General features: G+C 39.6%; 1 protein-coding gene across 5 annotated transcripts in view; it reads right to left on the minus strand.

Annotated features, from left to right (window-relative positions):
- Positions 1-17,685, minus strand: part of HERC2 (HECT and RLD domain containing E3 ubiquitin protein ligase 2) — a 284,479-nt gene that overhangs the window by 147,815 nt on the left and 118,979 nt on the right. For all 5 annotated transcript variants that reach the window (XM_047861969.1, XM_047861966.1, XM_047861967.1 and 2 more), the window contains 7 exons: positions 5,797-5,967; positions 5,305-5,408; positions 3,855-4,005; positions 1,498-1,712; positions 894-1,026; positions 667-794; positions 382-577 (listed from right to left, as the gene is read on the minus strand). In XM_047861969.1, the coding sequence (XP_047717925.1) occupies positions 382-577; positions 667-794; positions 894-1,026; positions 1,498-1,712; positions 3,855-4,005; positions 5,305-5,408; positions 5,797-5,967 (1,098 nt within the window). The remainder of the gene's footprint in view (positions 1-381; positions 578-666; positions 795-893; positions 1,027-1,497; positions 1,713-3,854; positions 4,006-5,304; positions 5,409-5,796; positions 5,968-17,685) is intronic.

Consider the following 17,685-nt stretch of genomic DNA (forward strand, 5'->3'; position numbering starts at 1 on the left):
AACATTTCCTTACAATAATGGCAAGATTAACTAAAAGAATAAACATTCTCATATATCTCATTTACCAGGACAAGTGATTAAAAAAAAAAAAACACTTCCTCTTCCCCATCAATTTAATAAAGTTTATAGTATTTACCTTGTACAGCATCAATTTAGTAATTACCAAATCATAACATACTCAATAGCAAAGTTGTATCATTATCTGATGTCTAGGAAAAATAAGCAGGATTTGTCTATTTAATCATAAATACACACAACAAATATCATGGCAGTTGTGGAAATCCACATGTACTAAGCAGTAGCAAACAGCTTCACTCAAATCACAGACTCAAATATACTGGGGAAAAGCACACACTTTGACAGCATCTTCCCATCTTTTACCTCTCTTTTTCCTTCGTTCTCGAATTATCTTCTGAACTATCCTCCTCCAACGGGGCAAAGAACTTAACAGTTTAAACTTGGACATTATAGAGAGATCATTACAAACTGCAGGTCTTAGTTCATTAAAGAGGAATCTCAAACGTTCAATGACTGGAGCGCAGACTTCCTTGTAAGAACGACCCTGTTCTTGATGCGTCTACAAAGTTAAATATGAAAAGACAACTTAACAAATATTTTACCAACTATCTGCAAAACACACAAAAAAAAGAATAAAAATGTATTCACCTTAATGAGTGAGCATTTTGCTTGGTAAACAACTCTACAAACATCCACTACTGATTTAGGCAATGTTCTGTGCTTTACTTGCTCAATACCAAGGGTTCCTGCGTGAACTAAAGATAATGCCACGTGACCTGTAAAAGACATTTTTAAAAAGGGGCAGCATAAGAATGAATACACATTGCATGTCAGTTGAAAAACGTATAGTATAGCTAAAATGTCAAGATTCATACCTAAATCTTCATGCTTTAAAAGGCAACATAATAGTAAGCGGCCAACCTCTTCCACAGGGTGCTCAGGAGGAAAAGTGATTGGTGTGGTCAAATGGCACTGCCTACAGTACCTTTCTATTTGACACAGAAAGTCCTGTAACAGAAACAGCTGGAGGGTAACTTCAGAGCCACCTAACACGCCCTCATAAATTCCAAACTACATGCCACAATTTCTAATGTACTTGCAATCAGCAATGCTTCTAAAACATTACTGACATATTGAATTGAATCAGCCTTTTTTTCTTTTTCTTTCTTTTTTTCTTTTTTTAAAGACAGCGCGCATGCACACAGGGGAGGAAGCAAAGGGAGAGAGAGAACCTTAAGCGGGCTTCATGCCCAGTGCACAGCCTAACACAGGGCTCTATCTCATGACCTTGAGATCATGACCTGACCTGAAGTCAAGAGTCAGGCACCCAGAACTGAACCAGCCTCTTACCTCAAAACCAGACCTACAAATAATATGTAACTAAAGTCTGTGCTAAGCAAATCAGAGAACATGAAAGTGTTCACATATCAAAGTTTTACGGTAAACCAAGGACACTAAGTGTGGGAAGGCCTCGCTCACCTTCACATTGTGATCCTGTATGTTATTGTCAGCAATGGCTTGCAGGAATGCCTGAGAATGGTCTCCTAAGGCCCGTCTGTGGGAGCAGAGTCGGGACTTGCTAGCAGGAGTGCCTCCAGGAGAGCTACAATGGTCCTCGTCTTTCTCCTCATTGTAGCTATAGTGGATCTGGCTGGTCTGTAGGCCTCCAGAGAAGATGGATGACTGAAGCCACTCTAGAAAGTGCATATGCAAACATTAAAGAGAAACGTGAGTGTACTATTCAGAAATAAACATTGATATAAAAGATAAGAAGTGAATATTTGATTTAAGAGGAAAAATTCAGCATCATTCATATTAAAGAGTCACATCTAACATTTATATAGACTGGCTTATAATTCCTATGTCTGCATGAAAATAGGTTAACACTTCTGGCTATTCACTACATCTTAAGCATGGTATCAGAACTCAGTATAATAGTTCCAGTACAACTTTTCTAGATACCCAGTAAAACATGGAGCTGACTGATTCTACTGATATTGTGGGAACACTGGGGCATTGCATTTTACTAGGGAGAGCAGCATGGAGGCAACACTTACACAAGCAATCACTCAATTTCAATTAGGATAACTGTATGCTACAAAGTACTACAGTTGGTACAAGAGTATATAGACCTCCACTACTGCAAGAGTCGGTAAAGGATTTTCTGTGGAAGTGACAACTGAGCAGAGATCTGGATAAAGATAAAAACACTGAGCATCCAGGTAGGAAAGCAGCACATGAGAAGGGGACTACAAAGAAAAAACATACTTAGGGCAGGACATATTTCCCTAGAGCATTAATCTAATAATAAAAATGAGAGACTACTAATCATATAACATGGGACCTTAGTAAGAGACAGATCCTTGGAGACTGGAGACCCAGTAGACTATGTGTGTCTCACAAAGGAGACCTGCGTGAGGCATGGCTAGACACACAAGAATATGCATCAGTGCCAATGTGGATGCTCATTCTAATTGCTAAGATAACTGGAGTGAAATTCACCCAAAAAAATGAAGAATCAGTTTGTTCATTGCTACAAATTTTTTTCAATGACTTCTGTTATCAAAATAGTCCTCCAAAACCCAAGCAATCAAATTTGGGATGTACTCCATGTTCTCTTACTGAAAATTTAGATTTTAGAAGATCCAGGAGCATTCTCCTAAGTGCTACATTAATTCTAAAACACAAATATGATCATGACCTTCCCTAGGTCTCTATATTTAGAACTCCCTCTAATCTCTCAAAGATACTGCTCTAAAGGTGGTTTCTGATGGCTTAGGCCCCACCCACCAGGGCCCATAGTACTTTCTGATCAATTCTACTCTGACTCTTCTCATTTCCCACCCTCTTTGCTGATTTAGAAGAAATGTATCTTCCCCATACTACAAATATTTGAGGGAAAGGATGAGTCCATCCCCCTGAGAGGCTCTGCAGGCAGCAAAATGCCCAGCATGCACACCAAAGGCTTGTTCCAGAAGGCTGGGCTGACCAAGTACATTGACCATCCTTGCCCACTAGCATTCTCTCCTGACAGTACACATACACAAGCAACAGGAAGCCCTACTTTTCTTAACAAATTCTCCTCACACACCTGTATTTCTGCCCAGAAGATTCACACACTCACTTTTCTGGGACTCCAATGTCCTTACTCCACCTCTGATGGGGTTTCTTCCCCATCAGAACAAATTACAAATGTCTCCATTTCATGCTCTTCTACCCTGTGTACTACTCTATTATAATGTCTGGCTCATCATCACACAAAAAGCACCTAAAAGCAGAAAAGTGTCTAAGGCACACTTAATGCATTGAGCACCTAGCATGGTAACTCATACTGAGTATTTACTCAGTAAATGCTTGCTGGATGGTTGGCAGACAGAGAAATGTAGGAATATGTAAACAAAACTTTAAATCCACCTTATGGAATATAGTGAAATTTTATTACTTTAGGTCATTAAAAAGGTCGCAATCCCAAAAGGTATTTGGGTCTAGTAAAAACACAATCCTCAAAAAGAATATTATCCCCAATAGGAACAGCCAATCCATGTCACATGGAGACGACAGCCAAGTTGAACCCATCTGTTACAGGAAGCAAAAGTGAGAGCACGCATAGGACTGATATTTCCATGCACCTGTTAGCTTCCTCTGCTGCCACAGGTCATGAGAGCAAATGAAAGCCATTCACAACTATTTCTATTTCATTGGTTTAGTGTCATAATCCCACGATCCTTATTTTTACTCACCAACAACTGTGTTGATTCTTCTCCTATTCTAAATAGCACGTAAGACTCAGCTAAAATAACCTTCTAATCTGTTAGCAGAAAGCAAATTTTTCTTACTGGCACATTCGATCTCAACCGGAGACAGTGGTGTGCTCATAGCTAAATAGGAAGCATGTAATCCGAGAAGTAGGCCCAGATTCCTTTCTGTGTCTATCAGAGGTGAAGAGAGACTTCCCAGATCTGGTATGGTAACAACTTCTTGGTCAGGCTTGGAAAGATAAATTTCATCATCAGTCTGAGAAAACAGGGTTAATTGAAAACATAAAAACCAAAAGAGCAACAGCTTATATCCCTAAACAAGACAAAGTTCCATGAGGAAGAGAAGCAGATGCTCTGGATACCCTTTTCCTACATCCTATTATGCTGCTATACATGCTGTGTGCTGTAGGCACACCCTACAAAGCAAACAGATCTACTGGTGGTAAAACCAAAGCTCAGATAAACAGGTAAACTAGAGGGGCTCTTGGGTAGCTCAATCAGTTGAGTGTCCAACTCTTGATTCGGCTTGGGTCAAGATCTCGCGGTTTGTGAGTTCGAGCCCTACCTGGGTCTCTGCACAGACAGTGCAGAGCCTGTTTGGGATCCTCTCTCTCCCTTTCTCTCTGTTCCTCCCTTGTTTCTCTCTCTCTCTCTCTCTCCCCCTTCCTCTCTCACACACACACACACACACACACACACACACACACACTAAATTTTTTAAAAATTTAAAAATCAACAGGTAAACTAGATAATTCCTTAAAGAATCAAATAGAAGTTTACAGATTGACTGTATACTTCAGAAAATATACTGAATTGTTACATGCATAAATAACACCCCCAAAAACCCAAAAATATGAAAGGACTGCTGTGAGTAGTGAACTAGGACCACAATATGTGGAGGTATAAATTTATGTTAACAAAAAGAAACCAGTTAGAAAAGAGATCAAATGAAAAAAAACTTTGCCAGTCTTATTAGATAATTTACAAGCAAAGTCAATCTCTCCCTATGCAATGCTTTAAGTCTTACCTATGTGGCATTTAATAAATTTTATTACTTATGGATCTATACCTGGAAAACCAATCCCAACATATAAATTCCAAAGCTCATGCATAGGTAGGACATACTTCTATTCTAAAGAATTATGCTACTAGATAATTCTTCCCCCAAAAATATATATCTCAAGATAGTAAGCCACTTCAAATTTCTACATAAGCTTACAATAAAACTGTAAAGGCCAAAGGTTAACCCCTTTTTGTGTGTGGAAAAGTGTCTACATGTGTTACAAATTAACAACTTTTACAATAATTTTTCAAGACCAATACTTCATAAATCTTAACACGAATAAGTGTAAATAAATTCATTTATGAAAAAACTTCTAAAGGATCTTTATATGTATCACTTAATGACACGCACCTCCACCGAAAGGCCCCATTATCAATAATACTTCAAGGTAAAAACCACCTATCACAAATATACAGAGGAGGTCTCCCCTGAAGTTCACCATGATGCCCACGCACACAGTCTCACCTCCAGATACTGGCCAACACAGAAGGCATGCATTGATTCCCGGGTGTCTTCAAACTGCAAAGCAGCTTCCAAAGCTACCACTGGGTCTTCCCCTGCAAACTGAGCTAAAACAAAAAAAACAAAAGCAACATTATTTCAATACAATTTGCTTAGACACCAATAGTAGAAATGTCAAGTAGGAAATAGATCAGGCAGGTGACTCCAGTGTGAGGGTTACCAAAGTATAATAATGATCTTTCATCCCCTCCCAGAGCTGCCTGCGCCAACTCAGGATTTGAAACAAGTTTCAACAGGTGTTGAAACAAATACAAAATGATAAGGAATTCTTCAAACCTGTTTGAATTTGCTGATAGGCCGCACACCAAAGTCACCAGTAGATTAAAACATGGGGGGTGGAGCAATATACTCAACTGATCGCTTAAAAGCCAAATACTCTGCTCAAAATGGCACATGCTGTAACTTTTAACCATGAAGTAGAAAGTGAGGCCTTACCAAGAATACTATTTCCTGTTAATGACTGTGTCTGGAAGTCCTTTATATCATATACTTTCCCATCAATCACAGTCCAGAAGCCTCCATCTTTATTGTGGTTCTCCAAATCAGCTTTGCGTATCTGTGTCACCTCCTCATTATTTCTACAGTTCTGACCTGTAAAAAATGATTCTGCATATACAGAAACCAAAATTAATCAATCAATAGATCAAGAGATAAAGCAAAAGAACAAATCATGCAAAAAAACTATAAAGGGAAATAGACAAATCCATAATCACAATAGGAGATTAACATATCTCTCGCTGTAACTAATACCACAAACAAAAATTCACTAAGAATATGCAATGATTTGGGGCGCCTGGCTGGCACAGTTGGTTGAGCGTCCGACTTCACCTCAGGTCATGATCTCACAGTCTGTGAGTTCGACCCCCGCGTCAGGCTCTGAGCTGACAGCACAGAGCCTGCAGCCTGCTTCAGATTCTGTGTCTCCCTCTCTCTCTGCCCCTCCCCTGCTCATGCTCTGTCTCTCTCTGTCTCAAAAATAAATAGGAGTTGCGGCAAGATGGCGGCTTAGGAGGACGCTGGGCTCACCGCACGTCCTGCTGATCACTTAGATTCCATCTACACCTGCCTAAATAACCCAGAAAACAGCCAGAGGATTAGCAGAACGGAGTCGCCGGAGCCAAACGCAGACGAGAGGCCCACGGAAGAGGGTAGGAAGGGCGGCGAGGCGGTGCGCGTTCCACGGACTGGCGGGAGGGAGCCGGGGCGGAGGGGCGGCTCGCCGGCCAAGCAGAGCCCCCGAGTCTGGCTTGCAAAAGCGGAGGGGCCTGACGGACTGTGTTCCCACAACAAGCGCGACTTAGCGTCTGGGAGGTCATAAGTTACCAGCTCTGCTCGGAAAGCGGGAAGGCTGGAGGACAAAGGGAGGGAGAGCTGCTGAGCCCCCTGACAACAGAGCTCAGTTTGGTGGGGAACAAAGGCGCTAGCCAGCGCCATCTCCCCCGCCCATCCCCCAGCCGAAATCCCAAAGGGAACCAGTTCCTGCCAGGGAACTTGCTCACTCCGCGCAAACACCCAACTCTGCGCTTCGGCGGAGCCAAACCTCCAGCAGCGGATCTGACTCTCTCCCGCTGCCATAGAGCCCCTCCTGAAGTGGATCACCTAAGGAGAAGCGATCTAAGCCTGCCCCTCCTGCCCCCGAGCACCTTGCCTACCCACCACAGCTAATACGCCAGATCCCCAGCATCACAAGCCTGGCAGGGTGCAAGTAGCCCAGACGAGCCACACCACCCCACAGTGAATCCCGCCCCTAGGAGAGGGGGAGAGAAGGCACACACCAGTCTGACTGTGGCCCCAGCGGTGGGCTGGGGGCAGACATCAGGTTTGACTGCGGCCCCGCCCACCAACTCCAGGGGAATTGCCCTGCAGGGCACAGGGGAAGTGCCCTGCAGGTCCTCACCACGCCAGGGACTATCCAAAATGACCAAGCGGAAGAATTCCCCTCAGAAGAATCTCCAGGAAATAACAACAGCTAATGAGCTGATCAAAAAGGACTTAAATAACATAACAGAAAGTGAATTTAGAATAATAGTCATAAAATTAATCGCTGGGCTTGAAAACAGTATACAGGACAGCAGAGAATCTCTTGCTACAGAGATCAAGGGACTAAGGAACAGTCACGAGGAGCTGAAAAACGCTTTAAACGAAATGCATAACAAAATGGAAACCACCACAGCTCGGCTTGAAGAGGCAGAGGAGAGAATAGGTGAACTAGAAGATAAAGTTATGGAAAAAGAGGAAGCTGAGAAAAAGAGAGATAAAAAAATCCAGGAGTATGAGGGGAAAATTAGAGAATTAAGTGATACACTAAAAAGAAATAATATACGCATAATTGGTATCCCAGAGGAGGAAGAGAGAGGGAAAGGTGCTGAAGGGGTACTTGAAGAAATAATAGCTGAGAACTTCCCTGAACTGGGGAAGGAAAAAGGCATTGAAATCCAAGAGGCACAGAGAAGTCCCTTCAGACGTAACTTGAATCGATCTTCTGCACGACATATCATAGTGAAACTGGCAAAATACAAGGATAAAGAGAAAATTCTGAAAGCAGCAAGGGGTAAACGTGCCCTCACATATAAAGGGAGACCTATAAGACTCGTGACTGATCTCTCTTTTGAAACTTGGCAGGCCAGAAAGAATTGGCACGAGATTTTCAGGGTGCTAGACAGAAAAAATATGCAGCCGAGAATCCTTTATCCAGCAAGTCTGTCATTTAGAATAGAAGGAGAGATAAAGGTCTTCCCAAACAAACAAAAACTGAAGGAATTTGTCACCACTAAACCAGCCCTACAAGAGATCCTAAGGGGGACCCTGTGAGACAAAGTCCCAGAGACATCACTACAAGCATAAAACATACAGACATCACAATGACTCTAAACCCGTATCTTTCTATAATAACACTGAATGTAAATGGATTAAATGCGCCAACCAAAAGACATAGGGTATCAGAATGGATAAAAAAACAAGACCCATCTATTTGCTGTCTACAAGAGACTCATTTTAGACCTGAGGACACCTTTAGATTGAGAGTGAGGGGATGGAGAACTATTTATCATGCGACTGGAAGCCAAAAGACAGCTGGAGTAGCCATACTTATATCAGACAAACTAGACTTTAAATTAAAGGCTGTAACAAGAGATGAAGAAGGACATTATATAATAGTTACAGGGTCTATCCATCAGGAAGAGCTAACAATTATAAATGTCTATGCACCGAATACCGGAGCCCCCAAATATATAAAACAATTACTCATAAACATAAGCAACCTTATTGATAAGAATGTGGTAATTGCAGGGGACTTTAATACACCACTTACAGAAATGGATAGATCATCTAGACACACGGTCAATAAAGAAACAAGGGCCCTGAATGATACATTGGATCAGATGGACTTGACAGATATATTTAGAACTCTGCATCCCAAAGCAACAGAATATACTTTCTTCTCGAGTGCACATGGAACATTCTCCAAGATAGATCATATACTGGGTCACAAAACAGCCCTTCATAAGTTTACAAGAATTGAAATTATACCATGCTTACTTTCAGACCACAATGCTATGAAGCTTGAAATCAACCACAGAAAAAAGTCTGGAAAACCTCCAAAAGCATGGAGGTTAAAGAACACCCTACTAACGAATGAGTGGGTCAACCAGACAATTAGAGAAGAAATTAAAAAATATATGGAAACAAACGAAAATGAAAATACAACAATCCAAACGCTTTGGGACGCAGCAAAGGCAGTCCTGAGAGGAAAATACATTGCAATCCAGGCCTATCTCAAGAAACAAGAAAAATCCCAAATACAAAATCTAACAGCACACCTAAAGGAACTAGAAGCAGAACAGCAAAGGCAGCCTAAGCCCAGCAGAAGAAGAGAAATAATAAAGATCAGAGCAGAAATAAACAATATAGAAACTAAAAAAACTGTAGAGCAGATCAATGAAACCAAGAGTTGGTTTTTTGAAAAAATAAACAAAATTGACAAACCTCTAGCCAGGCTTCTCAAAAAGAAAAGGGAGATGACCCAAATAGATAAAATCATGAATGAAAATGGAATTATTACAACCAATCCCTCAGAGATACAAACAATTATCAGGGAATACTATGAAAAATTATATGCCAACAAATTGGGACAACCTGGAAGAAATGGACAAATTCCTAAACACCCACACTCTTCCAAAACTCAATCAGGAGGACATAGAAAGCTTGAACAGACCCATAACCAGCGAAGAAATTGAATCGGTTATCAAAAATCTCCCAACAAATAAGAGTCCAGGACCAGATGGCTTCCCAGGGGAGTTCTACCAGACGTTTAAAGCAGACATAATACCTATCCTTCTCAAGCTATTCCAAGAAATAGAAAGGGAAGGAAAACTTCCAGACTCGTTCTATGAAGCCAGTATTACTTTGATTCCTAAACCAGACAGAGACCCAGTAAAAAAAGAGAACGACAGGCCAATATCCCTGATGAATATGGATGCAAAAATTCTCAATAAGGTACTAGCAAATCGAATTCAACGGCATATAAAAAGAATTATTCACCATGATCAAGTGGGATTCATTCCTGGGATGCAGGGCTGGTTCAACATTCGCAAATCAATCAACGTGATACATCACATTAACAAAAAAAAAGAGAAGAACCATATGATCCTGTCAATCGATGCAGAAAAGGCCTTTGACAAAATCCAGCACCCTTTCTTAATAAAAACCCTTGAGAAAGTCGGGATAGAAGGAACATCCTTAAAGATCATAAAAGCCATTTATGAAAAGCCCACAGCTAACATCATCCTCAACGGGGAAAAACTGAGAGCTTTTTCCCTGAGATCAGGAACACGACAAGGATGCCCACTCTCACCGCTGCTGTTTAACATAGTGCTGGAAGTTCTAGCATCAGCAATCAGACAACAAAAGGAAATCAAAGGCATCAAAATTGGCAAAGATGAAGTCAAGCTTTCGCTTTTTGCAGATGACATGATATTATACATGGAAAATCCGATAGACTCCACCAAAAGTCTGCTAGAACTGATACATGAATTCAGCAAAGTTGCAGGATACAAAATCAATGTACAGAAATCAGTTGCATTCTTATACACTAACAATGAAGCAACAGAAAGACAAATAAAGAAACTGATCCCATTCACAATTGCACCAAGAAGCATAAAATACCTAGGAATAAATCTAACCAAAGATGTAAAGGATCTGTATGCTGAAAACTATAGAAAGCTTATGAAGGAAATTGAAGAAGATTTAAAGAAATGGAAAGACATTCCCTGCTCATGGATTGGAAAAATAAATATTGTCAAAATGTCAATACTACCCAAAGCTATCTACACATTCAATGCAATCCCAATCAAAATTGCACCAGCACTCTTCTCGAAACTAGAACAAGCAATCCTAAAATTCATATGGAACCACAAAAGGCCCCGAATAGCCAAAGGAATTTTGAAGAAGAAGACCAAAGCAGGAGGCATCACAATCCCAGACTTTAGCCTCTACTACAAAGCTGTCATCATCAAGACAGCATGGTATTGGCACAAAAACAGACACATAGACCAATGGAATAGAATAGAAACCCCAGAACTAGACCCACAAACGTATGGCCAACTCATCTTTGACAAAGCAGGAAAGAACATCCAATGGAAAAAAGACAGCCTCTTTAACAAATGGTGCTGGGAGAACTGGACAGCAACATGCAGAAGGTTGAAACTAGACCACTTTCTCACACCATTCACAAAAATAAACTCAAAATGGATAAAGGACCTAAATGTGAGACAGGAAACCATCAAAACCTTAGAGGAGAAAGCAGGAAAAGACTTCTCTGACCTCAGCCGTAGCAATCTCTTACTCGACACATCCCCAAAGGCAAGGGAATTAAAAGCAAAAGTGAATTACTGGGACCTCATGAAGATAAAAAGCTTCTGCACAGCAAAGGAAACAACCAACAAAACTAAAAGGCAACCAACGGAATGGGAAAAGATATTCACAAATGACATATCGGACAAAGGGCTAGTATCCAAAATCTATAAAGAGCTCACCAAACTCCACACCCGAAAAACAAATAACCCAGTGAAGAAATGGGCAGAAAACATGAATAGACACTTCTCTAAAGAAGACATCCGGATGGCCAACAGGCACATGAAAAGATGTTCAGCGTCGCTCCTTATCAGGGAAATACAAATCAAAACCACACTCAGGTATCACCTCACGCCAGTCAGAGTGGCCAAAATGAACAAATCAGGAGACTATAGATGCTGGAGAGGATGTGGAGAAATGGGAACCCTCTTGCACTGTTGGTGGGAATGCAAACTGGTGCAGCCGCTCTGGAAAGCAGTGTGGAGGTTCCTCAGAAAATTAAAAATAGACCTACCCTATGACCCAGCAATAGCACTGCTAGGAATTTATCCAAGGGATACAGGAGCACTGATGCATAGGGCCACTTGTACCCCAATGTTCATAGCAGCACTCTCAACAATAGCCAAATTATGGAAAGAGCCTAAATGTCCATCAACTGATGAGTGGATAAAGAAATTGTGGTTTATATACACAATGGAATATTATGTGGCAATGAGAAAAAATGAAATATGGCCTTTTGTAGCAACGTGGATGGAACTGGAGAGTGTGATGCTAAGTGAAATAAGCCATACAGAGAAAGACAGATACCATATGGTTTCACTCTTATGTGGATCCTGAGAAACTTAACAGGAACCCATGGGGGAGGGGAAGGAAAAAAAAAAAAAAGGTCAGAATGGGAGAGAGCCAAAGCATAAGAGACTGTTAAAAACTGAGAACAAACTGAGGGTTGATGGGGGGTGGGAGGGAGGAGAGGGTGGGTGATGGGTATTGAGGAGGGCACCTTTTGGGATGAGCACTGGGTGTTGTATGGAAACCAATTTGTCAATAAATTTTATAAAAAATAAGTAAATAAATAAATAAATAAATAAATAAATAAATAAATAAAAACATTTAAAAATAAATGCAAAAATAACATGCAATGATTATAAAACAAAACAAAAACAATATCACATGAGCAGCATGAATAGCAAATCTGACTATGTATAAGGCAATAAAGCAAATCCCAAAAATTTCAAAGAAATAAAGTTACAGAGCATATGCACTGACTACAATGCAGTTAAATTACAAATAGGTAACAAAAATAAAATAAAAATTCATATTTGACTTCCCAGAAAAAAATGTCTATAGAAAAAATACAATGAATGATAATGAAAATACTATAGATCCACACTTCTAGAGCTAAATATGTGTTTAAGGGCATTTATACCTTTAAATATATATAGTAGAGGGAAAAAAAGCAAAAAAGTAAATAAGTTAATAAACATTAAATCAATAAAATTCTAAGAGTTCACGATAGTCAAAAATTTTAAAAAGGGGCACCTAGGTGGCTCAGTCAGTTAAGTGTCCAACTCTTGATTTCGGCTCAGCTCATGATCTCACAATCAGGAAATTGAGCCCTGAGTCAGGGTCTGTGTTGGGCATGAAGCCTGCTTAATTTCTCACTCTCCATCTACTTCTGCCCCTCCCAGGCTCACTCTCTCTCAAAAACAATAAGTAAATAAAAAATAAATAAATAAAATAAAAACAGAGGAGGAGGGGAGGAATGAAGGGGAAGATGAAGGAAGAATGCCTCACTGGTCACCTTTCAAAGTGCTAGGACATTAACTCAGTATCACTGAAAAATGATATAGGGAGGTGATTGAAGAGGGGAGTCAAGCTAGGATCATGTCCTTACCTGTACAAATTGTACTTTGTACTACCCAAACAAATGAAGGCAAGGTTGCTAGGGGATTTTATAGAAGACAGACTGTATATGAACTCCCTGGTCCATCTGAACAGAACTGAAGGTGGGTGTCACACAGAATCACAGGCCTCAGAGCCAATGAGACAAGAAACACACAGCATGACCTCAGACACACTCTATCAAAAACTGAATCCAAATCTGCATCCAAACCTCATCACCCCTATACATATAACCAACTGTTTAGAGAAAGTGTAACTGAGAGATATTAGACTAAAAGAGAGGGCAATCAACCAAATTCAGAAAATATGAAATTCTCCAGAACAAGTTCCCTGCTTCTTTGACAAATAAAGAGTATGACCACAGAGACAAAGAGGAGGGCCTAGAGATACACTGTTAAATGAAAAAGAGACTGGAAGCATATCAACCAACTATAACATGCAAAACGTATTTAGATGCTGATTCAAAATAACCACTAATAAAAAGACCTTTTTAGATAATCAGGAAAATGGAACATAGACTGCATGTAACATTAAGGAATCACTATTAATCTTAGACAGAATAATGATACTAAGGTTTTATTACCAAAAAAGTTCTAATCATTAACAGGTAATGTGTGTCAAAATGTCTTAAAGAGATCTGCTTTAAAATGATTCAATCATTCAATCACTAAGTTGAGGAGAAACTGAAATGTGAATACTTGTAAATCCAGGTTCATTATCCTATTCTCCCCTACTTTTATCTGTGTTTTCACAATGAACAAACATCATTTCTCTAAAAGCTAGAAAAATATCAGATTAACCCTAAGAAAGAAGAAAAGAAATGATAAAGACCAGAGTAGCACCAGCATAAAGACAGACAACTGGATCAATGGAATAGAATCTAGTACTCAGAAATAAATCCTCATATATATGGTCAAATGTTTTGGACAGAGTGTCACAACCATTCAATGGGGGAAGGACAATCTTTTCCACAAGTGGTGCTAGGAAAACTGAATATCCAATCACAAACAAATCAAGTTGGACCCTTACCTTATACACCATATACAAAACTTAAAACAGATCAAAGATTTGAAGAGCTAAAACTATAAAATATCAAACTCTTAGAAAAGAACAGGAGGAATCCTTCATGACATATAATATGGCAATGATTTCTTGAACAGGACACCAAAAGCATAGGAAACAAAAGAAAAACTAGGTTAAGTTGGACTTAATCAAAATTAAACATCACTGGACACTACCAACAAAATGAAAAGGCAATCCACACATAAGGAGAAAATATAACTAAATCATATACATCCAGAATACATAACAAATTCCTACAATTCAACAATAGCAACAATAACAAAACCTGATTCAAAAATAGGAAAAACACTTGAATAGACACTTCTCCAAAGATATGCAAATGGCCAATAAGCACAAGAACAGACATACATTATCACTAACCATTAAGGAAAACCAAATCAAAACTACATTATAATACCACTCTGTCCCATTAGGATGGCTGTTATCAATAAAACAGAAAAAAACAAGTGTTGGCAAGGATGTGAAAAAATAGAGCCCTTCCTTGTACTCTGCCTGTGGGAATGTAAAATGGAACAGCCACTATGGAAAACATTATGGTGGGAAGTTAAACACAGAATTACCATATGACTCAGCAATCCCACTTTTAGCCTCTAACCCAAAGGAAGTGAAAGCAGGGCTTCAAACAGACATTTGCACACCCATGTTCATGACAGCGTTAGTCACATCAGCCAAAAGATGGAAACCACCAAAGTGTATATCAAGAGATGACTGGATAAACCATTTTGTTTGCAATATTATTAAACATTATTCAGCCTTAAAAAGGAAGGAAATTCTGACACATTCTGACACATTTGTTCTTACCAAAGAACAAATACTGTATGCTTCCACTTACATGACCTACCTAGAGTAGTCAAATTCACAGAAACAGAAAGTTGAATGGTGGTTGTCAAGGGTGAGAGGGAGTGGAGAATGGAGAGTTAATGTTTAATGGGTACAGGGTTTCAATTCAGGAGAGATGAAAGGTTTTGAAACTGGATGGTGGTGTTGAATAACGTGAATGTACTTAATGCCACAGAATGGAAAACTTAAATATGGTTAAAATGACAAATTTTATGTTATGTATACTTCTTCATAGTTAAAAAAAAAAAGTTGGGTTTCCACTCTATCTTACCACCCCCAAAACCAAAAAAAAAAAAAACTGTTCACAACACAACACAATCAAGATGATTATATGGCAAATTCTACCAATCTTATACATACCCTTCTGGGGAGGAAAAAAAAAAAGAAGAGGAAAGAACATTCTCTAAGTAACTCTAAGAGACTAGCACAGCCTGTCTTACTAAAACTTTAAATGCCTTGTTATGTTTTTGTACTACTGGATCCCTCAGATAGTTTCTACCAACAAGCTAATATTCTCAGCTGACAGACTGTAAAAAGAAATTTAACAGAGATTGCATGGGAAGCTGTCATGTTCCTAAATTACAGCCTCTTTGTTAGTGGAGGGGTGATTATCAGCAACTTATAGGGCATTAAAAGAAAACTACAATTCACAAGCACAGATGCAAAATTGTTGGAAAAAAGCAAAACACATCAAGACCAGCAACACATATTAATATGACCAATATAATACGATCAAGATAGTTTTATTCCAGATGCAGAAGGCTGATTTAACTTTTGAAAAATCAATAATTAACATTAATAGAAAAAAGAAAAATTTTATGATCACTGAGATTAATTAAAACTTAATTGCAAAGCAGAATAGAAGGAAACTTCCTTAATATGTAAAGGCTTCTACAAAGAGGGCGCCTGGGTGGCTCAGTTGGTTAAGCGTCCAACTTTGGCTCAGGTCATGATCTCACGGTTCACGAGTTCCAGCCCCACGTCGGGCTCTGTGCTGCCAGGTTAGAGCCTGGAGCCTGCTTCAGATTCTGTGACTCCCCTCTCTCTGCCCCTCCCCCGCTCATGCTCTGTCTCTCTCTGTCTCTCAAAAAATAAATAAACTTAAAAAAAAATTTTTTTAAAAGGTTTCTACAAAGAAATCCCTTAACAAACCTCGTATTTCATGTGTGAAATTTGGAAAGCTTTTCTTTTCCTCCTAAACAAGACAAGGCTGCCCAGTATCACCATTTGTATTCAACAATGCACCAGAGGGTGCTAACAAGTGCAGAAGTCACAAAGGGAAGCTGCAAGATGAGAAATAGACACAGGCAGAGACAGTCAACTGATTTTGACAAAAGTGGTACTCTTGAAGAGTGGCCAAGGACACTCCTTTCACCCAAGAGTGCTGGTACAATGATCCTATGGACAAAATGCCTAGGGAAAAAATGACATATGACCTCTTGGCACAGGGGTGGAATGGTGAGAACTCTCACACTCTATGGAGATGAAAATCAGCACAATCACTATGGAAACCTGGCATTCTGTACTAAAGCATACCCTACAAACCAACAAGAAATAGACATAATTAATTCCAGCAAGAAACAGACATAAGAGGAGCATCTGGGTGGCACAGTTGGTTAAGCACACAACTCCTGGTTTTGACTCAGGTCATGATCTCACAACTCATGAGACTGAGCCCATCTTGGGGCTCTGTGCTGACAGCACAGAGCCTACTTGGGATTCTTGGTCTCCCTCTTTCTCTACTCCTCCCTCACCCTTGCTCTCTCTCAAAATAAATTTTAAAAAAAATTTAAAAAAAGAAACAGACATAAGAATATTTAAACAAACTATTAAGGAGCACAAGCCTGTGAGAAGTAGAGGAGCAGCAACCACACAAGACCAGAGAGAGGTATCTTTCAGGAGACAAGAAGCAGTGTTTAGGATGTTCCTGCCACCATTCCATTTCTTAATCTGGATGGATGTTATTTTCTTTTTTTTTTTTTTAATTTTTTTAATGTTTATTTATTTTTGAGAGAGAGTGGTGGAGGGGCAGAGAGAGAGGGAGACACAGTATCTGAAGCAGACTCCAGGCTCTGAGCTGTCAGCACAGAGCCCGACGCGGAGCTTGAACTCACGGACCGTGAAATCATGACCTGAGGCGAAGTCGGACGCTTAACCAACGGAGCCAGCCAGGCGCCCCAAATGATTTTCTCTATGATCAGTCACAGAGCTGTTTTCTGTACTTTTGAGTATGTGCTATATTTCATAATAAAAAAAGATTTTTAAATGAGTAAGTTTGAACTGCTTAATCAGATTAAATGCCTTCAACCATACTAACTATAGAGACAAAAATAACATTTAACTTCATAAATACAAATGAATGGTGCTAAAAATACTAGTGATATAAAAAAATTAAAAACTATGCTCCATATCCTATTGTTATTTTCTTCAGGATAGTTGTTACTTCTTATTTGAAACTCCTGTGTTAGAAGATGACAGTCTACAATGGAAGGGGAAAAAAGCCCAGCTTGCCTGAGCTTTCCTACAAAATACAAATGAACCACAATTTCAATTTAATTCTGAGTCCAGGAAGTCAGAACCATACACAGTATGGTAACATACACTTAAAAAATGTCAAAGCTGAAAACTTTGAGAAGACAAGTTCCATCC

This window comes from Prionailurus viverrinus, chromosome B3 (assembly GCF_022837055.1).
Source record: "Prionailurus viverrinus isolate Anna chromosome B3, UM_Priviv_1.0, whole genome shotgun sequence".
In the NCBI taxonomy this organism is placed as follows: Eukaryota; Metazoa; Chordata; class Mammalia; order Carnivora; family Felidae; genus Prionailurus; species Prionailurus viverrinus.